Source organism: Sapajus apella, unplaced genomic scaffold (genome assembly GCF_009761245.1).
Source record: "Sapajus apella isolate SASKATOON/1434 unplaced genomic scaffold, GSC_monkey_1.0 scaffold53, whole genome shotgun sequence".
Classification (NCBI taxonomy): domain Eukaryota; kingdom Metazoa; phylum Chordata; class Mammalia; order Primates; family Cebidae; genus Sapajus; species Sapajus apella.
In genome coordinates, this window is record NW_022436993.1 from 12,087,211 (window position 1) to 12,100,322 (window position 13,112).

The 13,112-nt window shown below is 38.7% G+C and overlaps 1 protein-coding gene across 6 annotated transcripts in view; it reads left to right on the plus strand.

Moving 5' to 3' along the window:
* The first annotated feature begins 2,301 nt into the window (after window positions 1-2,301).
* Window positions 2,302-13,112, plus strand: part of MINDY3 (MINDY lysine 48 deubiquitinase 3) — an 82,871-nt gene continuing 72,060 nt past the window's right edge. For 3 of the 6 annotated variants that reach the window (XM_032243978.1, XM_032243979.1, XM_032243981.1), the window contains exon 1: window positions 2,304-2,629. Coding sequence is in view for 3 of the 6 variants with exons in the window: in XM_032243976.1 (XP_032099867.1) it covers window positions 2,536-2,629 (94 nt within the window). In the remaining 3 variants the exon portion in view is untranslated. Of the gene's footprint in view, window positions 2,630-13,112 lie in introns of all 6 variants that reach the window. The other 3 variants (XM_032243976.1, XM_032243977.1, XM_032243975.1) reach the window with 2 other exon arrangements.

Sequence of the window (13,112 nt, forward strand, 5' to 3'; positions counted from 1 at the left end):
CATAACAAACTTCTGACCACTATCTGTACATTACTGGAAGGAAAACAAATGTGATATAGTGTTATATATACTATACCATTAATATTTCCATACATTAATGGAGAATGTCAAATGTGGAAACACTCTGAACTTAGAAGTCTGCCAGTTCTACATGAGCTCTATGTACATAGACTCTTCTGCCTTTCAGGAAGTGAAAGAATTACATAAATTGTAATCAGCATGCAAATATTAGATATTTAACTGGACCAATCTGTACTACTTCCCCTGATCTCTCACTTGCTGAAAGATAATGAATTCTTAATTTCCAGTAAAGACAAGTTTTGTTCCCTTGAATCATCATTTTTGAGATTCAGTGATGTTCAAATCCCCAGGCTAGGATTATAAGTCTTTGTTTCCATAAATTTATATCTCAAGAGAAAAGCAAATAATTCTTTGCAAATACAATGATAATAGGTACTGTCATAAGCAAGTTACAGATAAGGTACTATGAAGCTTCAGAAATTACAATTATTACTTTCAGTTGTAATGATTTGGAAAAAGCTTTATTTAAAAGTGGCACGCACACTCTGACATGAAGGATAGGTAAGATTTGATCTGCAAAAATAAGGCAAGGAATATTCTAAAGGGAATGTAGATCAAGAGGGATGCTATGGCTGCAGTGCAGGCACTTTGAGCAAGTCCCTCTAATTACAGTAAAGGGTACTGAAGAAATAAAAGTAGCATATAAGTAGCAAAAAATCACTAGAAATAAAGTATAAATGAGCAAAACCTTATTTGGCATCTAAAAGATTTTAAATTAAATGTTTATTTTAATTAGCCAAATGTGAGGGTATTCTACAATGAAACTACATGTTTTTGAAATTAGAGAACATAAGGTATTATAAACTAAAATACAATTGGCTAGAATTTATGAGTAAAAAGTCAGAACTACTGTTCCATTAAATTTCCACAAAACATCTTCTTCATATGAAAGAATACCTCTGTTGTATAAATGCCTTCCATGTGCTAAGAAGTACATTGAATCCTTTGCATGTGTTACTTACTCCTTAAATGACATGTGTGTAATCCCCCTTTTAGAAGGAATAAAGCCTAGGTAGAGAGCAGGTAACTTGCTAGTAAGTGCAAAAGGTAGGAATCTGGGCCAGTATGATCCATAGCTCATAGCTATGTATTACTGCATCCCGAGGTAATATGGTTAGAGTAGGAGAACAAACACCTTATAGAACCAAATTAAAAACAAAGTTTTTTAAAAATCAGATTTTGCATTTTCGTTTTAAATTCAAAGCTTATGCACTACAAGTCCTCCTTTTTTTTTTTTTTTTTTTTTTTTTTTGTTGGAGACGGAGTTTCACCCTTGTTGCTCAGGCTGGAATGCAATGGCGCCATCTAAGTTCACTGCAACCTCCTCCTTCTGGGTTCAAGCCAGTCTCCTGCCTCAGCCTCCCGAGTAGGTGGGATTACAGGCATGCACCACCACACCCGGCTAATTAGTAAAGACGGATTATCTCCATGTTGGTCAGGCTGGTCTCAAACCCCTGACCTCAGGTAATCCTTTGGTCTCGGCCTCCAAAGTGCTGGGATTACAGGTGTGAGCCACCACCCCGGCCTTCAAGTCCTCTTTTTTTAAGCAGCACAAATAGAAGTTTTCACATGAACTCATTTTAACTGCTAGTTTAGTGAATAAAAGCTAAATTTTAGTCCAGGTGTTGCCCACACCCTCTGCAGTCTCAAAAATAGGAGATGAAAATGCTGTTAACATTTACAAACAGGTTGCTTTCAATCTGTTTAGCTACAAATACCTTGTAATTCTGTGTTGCACGTGATAGAAGCATTTCTGATGCACATTATGCCACATTATTTGCCATGTTTTTAGGTACTAGTTGGTCTAGTTGGTATTTATTGAAGCACAGAGGTCGGACAGCTTCCAGCTTATGAGCAGCACCCTACAAAGGTAAGGATGTTACCGCACTGTGATTCAACCATTGCCTTATAGTTCTAGTGCTGCGAAATTAATATTGTTAATTAAAAGCAATGGGCATAAGTTCTAGTCCCTAGGGCCTGGGCATCAGAGCCTCCAGCTGAGCCCAGAGCAGTGCCTAGAGGAAGGAGGTATTCCTGGAGGTTAGGAATACGCTGACGCCCCCCCCCCCCAACACAAAAACTACCACCCCACCCAAGGATCCCACACGGCTCAGAAAGGGCAGAAGCTACTTCCACCGCTGTCCGTGGCTGTTTCCGCCTCCAATTTCACTTCCGGGGAGGGGACTTCCGGGCCCGCTGCCTCTAAGGGGCGGGAATGAAAGAGGAGCCGGAAGTGGAACCAGCACTTCCGGCACGGGAAACTCGCTGCTGCCCCAACCTGACTTGACAGGCGCGGTCCCTGCAAGTAGTTCTTAGCCCCTTCTCCTTCTTCCTGCCTCACTTTCCAACTCGTTTGCCGCCGCCGTCCCGCAGCTGCTGCCTCCGGAGTTGCCCCTTCCCCATGTGCCGGGGCAGGAGTCCGCAAAACGAAGACCCGCCCGCCGGTTCACCATCATGTCCGAACTGACTAAAGAGCTGATGGAGCTGGTGTGGGGCACCAAGAGCAGCCCCAGTCTCTCGGACACCATATTCTGCCGCTGGACGCAAGGTACCCTGGCGGGGCTCTCACTTGCAGCCGCCGCTTCCTTTGCCCTGCGAGGGTCCGCCTGTGACGCCTCTCGCTCCAGTCTCTCGCGTGCCCCGCGCTCTGCCCCAGTCGCCGTGCTCGGCGCACAAGCTGGACTTTGTAGACACGCCCTGCTTGCCTTGGTGGGGAGAGGTTGAGTAGGAGAATGGTTACAGCTGCCACTAAATACCCGCAGCGCCTCCTCCACTCTCCGGGCTGCCCTTCGGCTGGGGAGAGGGGTGGCCCCTTGCTGGGCTGCAGGGCGTGACACGGAACGTGCGCCCGGTGCCCCGGTGTCACTTTCTCAAGGGGTGCTGTGGCCTTCCGCATCTTTACCCCCAGCAGAGCTGTATGTTGGTGGTGGTTGGTCTATTTTTGGAGGGAAGGAGGGACGTCCACAGGAAAGTCAGAGTGGCTAATTCCAAAAAGCAGTTTTTTGTTTGTATTGTTATTATGTGGATAGGCGCGGTACTTGGTGTGTAAACATAGTTGCCTGCTGAAACGTGTCCTTTTGGCCCAAAGTATCCCCCTTTTTGATCTGGTTTATTATCTGTCAGGGTTAAAAAAGAAATATGGATCGTTGTACTTCCTCTGCTGGTCTAATGTAACACAGACAGGATTTTTACTTATGTAATAAGTCAGTGCAAATAATAATGACATAAAACAAGCATTTATTGAATTCCTGCACTGTAACAAGCTGGGCGCTTTATGTGAATAACTATCGCTCATTCTTAAGTTTTGATAGGCAAACACAACTGACACATCCCTGAAGGTGACTTAGGAAAGACGATGAGATTAAGAACATAGCCTTGAGTCAGAAGGATCAGTAATTTATGTATATAAAACTCTATTAAAACTTCTAATTAGAGAACACCTGTTCCCTAAATAAATTGGGGAAGTTTTGGCACAGTGAATATAAATCCGTATTTCAAAACGTGTATTTTGTAACAAAAATTCAGGATTTAAGTAATCTCAGCCTCCCTCCCTCCCATATATCTTTTAAGAGCTGGTGAAATTACAATTATGACGTATTAAAACTTGGGATATTCAGTCCCTCGCTGTTGCTTTGTAGATGAGAAAAATGACTTGTAAATGGCTGGGCCAGAGTAGCACAAATTGATAGAACCGGGAGTGAATTCCAGGTCTTTCAATTCCTAATAGATCTCTGTTTTTATTATCTTCCTTTGAGTTTCCAGAGCCTACATGTAATGACTTCGGCGCTTGTTTTCACATTCAATTAGGTCAGTTACCTAATCTTGGGCACCTGTGAGGCAGATTTTATTTTAAAACTTCCCACCTACTTATTCTAATAGTAAACAGCTCTAAAATACACAAAACTGTGAAAGACTAAAAACAATTTATTTCCATTGTAATCAGTTAACATTTATGAAACATTTACAAAGTAGAATAAGATAACATTCAGCCCTATTTATACTGTCATGCAAATATAAGGAAGATTTAGGGCGGCAGTTCTAGTAATGGTTAAGGGCACTGTCTTTGGAATAAAATGTACGTGGCTTCAGGTTCATGCAATTTAGCTTATTTAAGCCTCATTTTCCTTCTTTGTAAAATGTAGATAGTAGACCTTATAAAGTAGTTGTGAGGATTAAAGGTCATGTAAATAATTTAGGCACTTAGCACACTATATGACATATAGTAAACACTGAGTAAGTGGTAGCTGTTTTTATATTATTTTTAAAAGTTTAATTGTAGACCAAGTCAAAAATAACTCTTTGGCTTTTCCCTGGCAATTACAATAAATTATTTATTTGATGGATAATCATTCTAAATAACACTTTATAATGACTTATTAGAATGCTTTGCCACCTTTAATCATACAGACATTCCTTAAGATTAGTTCTGTCAATACCATTTCAAAATAAAGGATTTCTTTTTTTTTAATTTACAGAATGCAGTTATATTTTGGATATGTAATTCTTCAGGGTCTTACACTGATTAAGATTTTAAGTCAACAAACGTATTTTTGAAGTTATCACCTCTGAATCAGAGGGGTCCTGTTATTGGTTTTGGTATGTTAACTATCGTATTCATTTGTTCTTTGAGGCCTTTGCTAAATATTGCTGTAGCAGTCCTTTGGGATTATGGGAATAGGCACAAGACACTGCTTTGCTGCATTACTAATGTGACATCAACTCTGGCTTTATTTCATAGTCTGAACCGTGTCTTCATTTGACAACTGCAGTCTCATTAGTCTTCTGGAAGCAAGATATAGGTGTAAGACCTTTGGCGTGGCTATTTATACAATCATATCTAGACATACCCATCTGTGGAATTATATTGATTGATCAAGCTAAATTCGCTTGATATGGTTGTTAAAACAATAAGCTGCAGGAGTGGCACATAGTTGTTTAATTGGCTTTTTAAAATAATTCTCTTCTACAAATCCTTGTTCTTTTTTAAAAATGTGGGTTTTTTTTTTTTTCTTCTTTTCTTGGCTAGTTTTAATTTTAAAGGCAATAAGCCATGTAATTTAAGGACTTAAAGTTGGCAGGGTTTTATTTTAACTTGAAAATTTATTCTCCTCTCCACTTTCCTCCTGCTCAATTGCCTATAGTACTTTTTAAAGAATAGCATATAATTTTCGCTTCCTTAGCTCATTAGCACTATTTATCCTCCCCCCTTCCCACAGACTGCACCAATGTTCCAAGCTCTTAAAGTTGAGAGTCAGTAGGGTGGGAGGGAAGACAAACAATAAACACAACATAGCATAAATTACACATGTACAATGAATAGTTAGAAGATGAGAGAATACGGAGTTCTGGGTGGAGTGGCCTGCGCAGGCCTCATTTTAAGATGATATTTGAGCAAACACTTGGAATCACCCAATTAGTCATGCAAAAGTCTGAAGAAAGAGTGCTGCAGGCAGAATGAATGATAGTTATAAAAAAAATTCACTCAAAATAAGCCTGGTGTGTTCAAGGAACAGAAGGAAGTTACTGTGGCAGGAGAGGGAATAAAGGAAAAGGAGAGTAATAAAAGATGATGTAAGAAATAAAGTGGCCCAAATCATATAAAGCTTTCTAGGCCATTAGGACAACGTTTGCTTATCTTGTGAATGAAATGGGGGTCCTTCAAAGGTATGGAAAAAAGGAGAGCTACCACTTGACAAGTTTTTAAAGGGTTTATCTGCTTGCTGTGGTTGAGGTTAGACTGTAGTGGATTGAGACAGCAAGATCAGGTAAGAGACAATTGCAGTAATCCAGGGGAGAAAAGATGCTGTCTTGGACCAGGGTAGTGGGAGTGGAGAGGGTAAGAAGTGAGCAGACTGACCACAACCCAACAAAGCCAAAATAAGAATCAGCTAGACCTAACAGAAGTAGTGTTCCTTGTATAAATAACAACATTTTGATTTATTTGGAATGTATATTCTTTTCAATATTGATTGCTTAGCTCAGTGTTTGGCAAACTTCTTTAAAGGGCAAGTGGCCTTTTTATTGCCTCTCAGCTCATCAGTGCTACTGCAGCAAAAGCAGCCTGTACTTAGTATGGGTGTGGCGGCATTCCAAAACATTGTAAAAGCAGATGACGCCTGATGGAGAGTATTAATTCTCAGAAGCCATTTTTCCTTCTTCCAATCATTATTTTACTGTTTCTCCTTAAGACTAATCAGAAAGAGGGATATTTATTTTTGCTGTTTTATCTGTCCAGTGGGTGGGTTCCCCCCCTCCCCTCAGGGAAGGGGGCCGTGTAGGTGTCGTTGATTGAAATTAGAGTTTTGGGCTTTCAATGTAGCACAATTTTTGTTACATAATGTGAAAAAATGAGATTTAACAAATAATAGGAAAAATGAAGTATCTGTTAAAATATAAAATATATTAGGAGTCAATACACTTGAGTTAAGGTTTAAAAGCATGATTTACTATTTTATCAAAGTAATAAAATGATATACCAGCATCATTAATTTTTCTTCCGAAGTGAAGCCGATGCTGCGGATCACATCGTTTCAAAGATTTTTTGTTGTTTTTGGAAGCTTTTAACATTGTCTTACATAGATTTTTCTTTCTCCAACATACCTAAATTATAATTTGCCTAACAACCAGTATTTCTTAATTCGTAATTTGTATGCATATATGAAAAAACTAATTCCTTGGTACTTTGAATATATAATTTATTACTCAAATACTTCAAAGTATCTATCATAATATCTTACATTTGTACTATATTTTACAGCTTTTGAAAAATCTTTCCTAATCCTTGCAACAACTCTGAAAGATAGAAAAGAACAAATGTACTTATCCTCATTTTTTTTAGATGAGAGGTCCAGTGGAGATGTTTTACTCAGCCAAAATGTCAAACTACGTCTTTCTATAGCTTTGTTTACATGGAAGGCTGTTAATTATAGAGGCATAGTTGTCAAATGGTGTGCATAATGTGGATAGGTATAGTAAGTAATATGAAAACAAGCGACTGAAAAATTGCAATGAGGTTCATGGCTCAGGTTTACACTGGTTCTGAGCTATAAAATGTGAAAATAGACTTTTCTGTGAAGTGTACTACTGTGTAATGTGATGCAAAACTGTATATGTAGGCTCAGGCGTTTTAAGATGGATAATTTCAGACCTAGTCAGGAAAAAGAGCCATTCATATTGAGTCCTTTTAAAACTAGGAAATAATTTGAGGATGAAAATTCTTGACAAGAAAAGTAATGCTACGTCCTGAAAAATTCAAACTTAAGTAAAACCTTATTATAAACTGAAGAAGTCTACTTAGCATAGTCCTGTTTTAGGATAGAATACTTAATTTTCATGTAGCTGACTTTATTTCATTTTTGTTCTAATATCCTTTGTCCATTATCAATTAGCACTCAAACATACATACTGGAATTAAACAGAATTTTGCATGAAGCATAACTGCTTAGAATTCTCTCCATGGGCTCTTAATATTCAAAGTGCAAAAGCAACTCACTAAAATGCACTTCCAACTAAAAACCCCATCCATGGATAATTGGATTACATTATTTAAATTTTAGAAGAAGGCAAGCTCCATTACTAATTCACACTTTAATTTCATACGCTGAAAGTTTAGCAGATCCTAATTTCGCCTTTGCATTTGGGTACAACCCTAGGGGCCCTTATTCCCAGTAGGAGAAGAGCTGGCCAAACAGTGAAGATTTTATGTCTTGTTCCTTGGTGGGACCTTAAATTTGGTTGTTTTAACGTAACCAGAATGCTTAGATGTCACTTTCCTTATTAAATTTGTTCCATGCATCTTCTCTATTCCAGTTCTCCATTTGCCCTGTTTTTGATCTCCCAGGCTGTTATGTGTTGCTGGAGAAAATTGTGTCCAGCACCAAGACACTTGTGTAGTTAAATCTTAGCTGAGCCCTCAGTACTTCCCTTCGTTCTTCCTTTATGTTTTTCGGAATTAACGCTTTCCCCAATTCTGTACCCATCTCATTCCTCTCACTCTCAATATTAACACCTCTTCACTTCTTCATTTTTGTCTACATGTTTAACTTAAAAGCCTTCTAAAATTTACTACTCCCAGGCTATTGGCTTTCAAGTTTTTGGAACTCAGGTTACCATTACAGTCTTAAAAATTATTGAGGACTTGAATATGAAAAATTTAAAAATGAGTGTGATCTTGGCATTGTTTTACATTTTTGCAAATCTCTTTAATGTTTGGCACATTAGAAGGCAGCTGGATTCCCACATTTGCTTCTCCAGTCTGTGCAATGTGTTGTTTTGGTTGACGTGGATGCAGAAAATCTGGCCTCACAGATATAATTGGAAAAGGTGTAAGCAGTATGGTAATAGCCTTTTCAGATAATCATACATAATCTTCTTTGATACCACACCAAAACTTGACACATGAGAGTATTGTAGAGATGAGTTGCAATATGAAATCTAAAATCACTTAACTTTTCTTCCTCTGTTAAATTGAAATCTATTGTTCTGTCTTGCAGTTTGAATCAATCTCTTACCTATGCATTAATTTGTAACAGTATACATGAGTAATTTGGAAATTATCCATCTACTGGCTTATGACAGTCTTCCAAATGTTAATGTATTTCATTATACCATACCAGAAGTCACGTTTGTTACTATTACCAGTGATCTCTGCAGAACAATCTATTAGCATTGCGACACTATCAAAGTGGTAGACACAAGTTTTCTAAGTTATTGCTTGAAAGCTGGAAATTTTATCACAAAAATACTGTCAGCTATTTTCCTTGAAATGTCAAGCTCACTTATTTCTGAGAAAATGTCAGCCAGACGTTCAAGTCTGAATAATTGTAGCTTATTGGTAGTTACGCTAGGTAAAAGCAGCACTCCATTTAAAAAAAAAAAAAAAAAATGGCCAGTTTGGCTTGCAATTAAAAAAAAATTACATATATACTTTTCCTTGAGATAACTTGCAAACAACATACCCAGGATGTAGCAGAAGTGCTTTAAAAGACATTGTATTCAAGATCAAGACTTAATGAAATTAGTAGTTTTGACTGCATCAGTAAGTGTGTTTTTAAGTTAAATTGGCTCTGTAGGTGTGTGAGGGTATGGTGGTGGTTTTTTAGGACAGCTACCACTAGGACAGCTTGATGTTACTGTCTTGATGTGTGCTAAGGAACCAGCAGTATAATCCACCATAGTTTTTATTCCATCACTGTGCATGTCAACACAGTGAAAGAGGCAAATCCTGTCTTAGTATTATTAGGTAAATAATTGTAACCTCCAGTGGACTCCCTGAAAGGGGCTCTAGGACTTCCAGGGGTATCTGTGGACCACCTTTAAAAGTCTCTCTCAGCTCTCCTTCAAGACTTGGAGACCTTAAACTTCCTCTTTTCCATATAATCATTCTTTACTTTTTCTTTTTTTTTTTTTTTGAAACAAAATCTTGCTCTGCCACCCAGGCTGGAGTGCAATGGTGTGATCTCAGCTCACTGCAACCTCCACCCACCGGGTTCAAGTGATTTTCCTGCCTCAGCCTCCAGAGTAGCTGGGACTACAGGTGTGTGCCACCACGCCCGGCTATTTTTTGTATTTTTAGTAGAGACAGGGTTTCACCATGTTGGTCAGTCTGGTCTCAAACTCCTGACCTCGTGATCCACCTGCCTGAGCCTCCCAAAGTGCTGGATTCTTTCCTTTTTTGTAAGTCACGCCCTTCAGTCTACAAAATTAATAATTCTTTATCCAGCTACCCTTCAAGCTATCCTCCTTTTTCCCTTCTGCAAAACTTAAATATAGTTTTGTGTGTTGATGTCCAAGGGGTATTGGGTTCAAGGACCACCCCCCCCACCACAGATACCAAAATCTACAGACATTCTGCAATATTTGCATATAACCTACACATAAGTTCCCCTATACTTTAAATCATCTCTAGATTACCTAAAATACTTAATACAATGTAAATGCTGTGTAAATCATTGTCACATTATATTGTTTAGGGAATCATATGAAAAAGAAAGTCTGTATACATGTTTTGCACAACCCAACCATCCTTTTTTTCCCCCCCTCCCTCAAGTATTTTACATTTGTGTTTGGTTGAATCTGGTCGTCAAACCTATGGATATGGACAGCCAACTGTAGTTTGCTTTTACTATTTCTCTTTCTAATCTGAATTACACTTCAACCCTTTAAAATCTGGTTACTCTCCCCAGTGCTCTAAATTTGTGTTTTTAATATTCCCAGTGACATGCGTAATCTAGTATTTTAATATATGTCTTTACTCAGCAGCATTTGTAGTAGTTGACTATTTGCTTCTGATTTTTCCTTTTTTTTTTTTTTTTGAAACGGAGTCTTGCCCTGTTGCAGGCTGAAGTGCAGTGGTACAATTTCAGTTCACTGTACCCTCCACCTCCCAGATTCACGTAATTCTCCTGCCTTAGCCTTCCAAGCAATTGGGACTACCGGTGTGCACCAGCGCACACAGCTAATTTTTGTCTTTTTAGTGGAGATGGGATTTCACCATATTTGTCAGACTGGTCTTGAACTTCTGACCTCATGATCCACCCGCCTCAGCCTCCCAAACTGCTGGGATTACAGGTGTGAGCTACCACACCTGGCCTGATTTTTCCTTTCTAGGAACTCAGTTAATGTGCTTTTCTCTAATCCTTCTAATTTTTGTCAGTCTCCTTTGCTGACTCAGTCTCTGCTCACTTTTTAATGTCCCAACTTCATCATTTTTCTTCTTCAAGTTCTTATTCACTTTAACTGATGTGTTTTAAGATGATTGAAATTGCTGCCTCTAATCCTAACTCCTGCCCTGAACTCCACACCCTTATCTCCAATTTCTAAAAGTTGCCAAATGTCTACCTCACATTTTTGAAACTGAACTTGGTATCCCTAGAAACAAACACTGCCATTATCTTCCTTGCCAAAACTTCAACAAGCATTAATTAATAGCTATACAACATACTGTGGGAAAACACAGGTACAATACCTGTCAGGCAAGGTAGATGACAAACAAGTAAACAATAACTACAGATTATGCTAAGTACTGGTTGTGCTGGGGGATGAAGAGAGACTACTTAGATAGATTTGTAATGAAATATCACTCTAAGGAATTAACACCTAAACTGAGACCTGAAGGAGAAGGATTTATCTATATGGAGAGTAGAGGAAAGAGCATTTCATGTAGAGAGAACAGTAAGCATCGAAGCTACAGGTCAAGTCCCTGGGATGTTCTAAGGAACTAAGGTCATGGTAGATAATGATGTAAGAGTAAGCAGAGTCAGTTGGATTGGTAGATCTTACAGTGGCCTCTAGACCACGAAAAGGAGTTTGGGTTTTATTTTAATTGCAAGGAGAAGCCATTGAAATATTTTAAGCAGGCTGTGTCAAAATCTGATTTCCATTTCTAAAATATTCTTCTGGCAGCTCTATGGTGAATAGTTGGGTACTGGACAGGAGTGAGGGAGGAATAGGGAGACCTGGTTGGAAACTCTTGACAGTGTTCCATGTGAAAGATTATAGTGGTTTGAACTATAAGGTGGACTGGAGATGGGATGGAAATGAACATGTTCAAGGTACGTTTTGAAGCCTTGAAGCAGGAAGACATTATCTTAGGGTGAAACCTAAAGATAAACTTGAGTTTTCCAGAAAAAGGGTTAGCAGGTGTTCCAAGAGAAGAAACATCATGTACAAAGGGTAAGAGACGAGAGAAAATGATATACCTCAGGACCTGAAAGAAACTCAATGTGCCTAGAATCTAAAAGGGATAATGGCAAAGGGCGAAGTAGGAGGTTCAGCAGAAGCCACATTATACAGGACCAAGTTCAGGGACTTAGACTCTTCTATGTCTGGAGTTCCAATCTGGGCTATACTTGGGAATTACCTGGTTATAACCAGTAATGGAATTCCTGGGAGTAGATGAGATTACTTAGAAAGAATGCATAGAATGCAATGAGCATAGATCCTAAAGCAGCAACCTGGGGAACATTAGTACTTAAAAGGAGTGATATGGAGACAGAAGAACTAGAAAAACAAAAGTTGATAAAAGCCAAGAGACAAAGATTTTGCAGGTTTGTGGACAGCATTTCAGATTGATTCTTTGGGGGATTAAATAAGATAAGACTTGGGAAATAGCCTGTACCGGTCACTGATGAACTTGGGCGAGAATCACTTTGGCACACTCATGCATTGAAAACCAGATTAGTGAGGGTTGAGTAAATTATGAGGTAAGAAGATTGAAACAGGGTATGTAGATGACTAGGTGGTCTTTGGGAGGACAAGAGTGATGGAGTGCTGATTGGAGTTTTTGGTGGAATCTTTAGGTTTTGTTTTGTTTTAATATGTGAGATTTATATGCTTTCTGGCAGAGATTGAAGGTAAAGAGAGGAGGTGGGGTGGAATGGGACCCTCTCCAGTACCCTCTCCATTGCTCTCACCTGGTGAGAGCAAAAAAACTTTTTGCTTTTTTTGAGAAAAACTTTTTTTCTCAAGCAAAAAAACTTCAGAAACAGCTCTAATTTCTTTTGTACCAAGCCTTTGCCCCACTTACACGTCCTAAATAAATCTTATTTTTACCTCAGAAATATTATTCGAATATAGTTTCTCTTCTCCACACTAACGTTGCTTTCATTAGGTCAGCATCATATCTCTATAGGGCTGTTGAAACAACTTCTTGCTGATTCTGTTCCTTTAACCAGTAAGATGATATTACTGTTTTACCAAAAGATCTTTGCTGGTTGAGTCCTGGTTCTTCAGCCCTTTGCTATGTTAACCACTTGTCATCTTTCCTGCTGGCCCTTCCATCCAACCCCCATACTACCCTTTAGCTATGTTAAAATCCCTCTGAATTATAAACATTCTCTCCTCTTGGAAAACCTTTTTGCTTTAATTAAGGTATCTTCTTTAGCTGAATTACATTTATTGACCTTTGCCTCTCCAGCAAATTCCTGTTCAAGATGAACCTGGAAGTTATCTGTTATGATAGAATAGAGCATGCCTTTCTGTATACACAACACACTGCATTCTTCTGTTACAACATTAGTTTATTCCTTTAT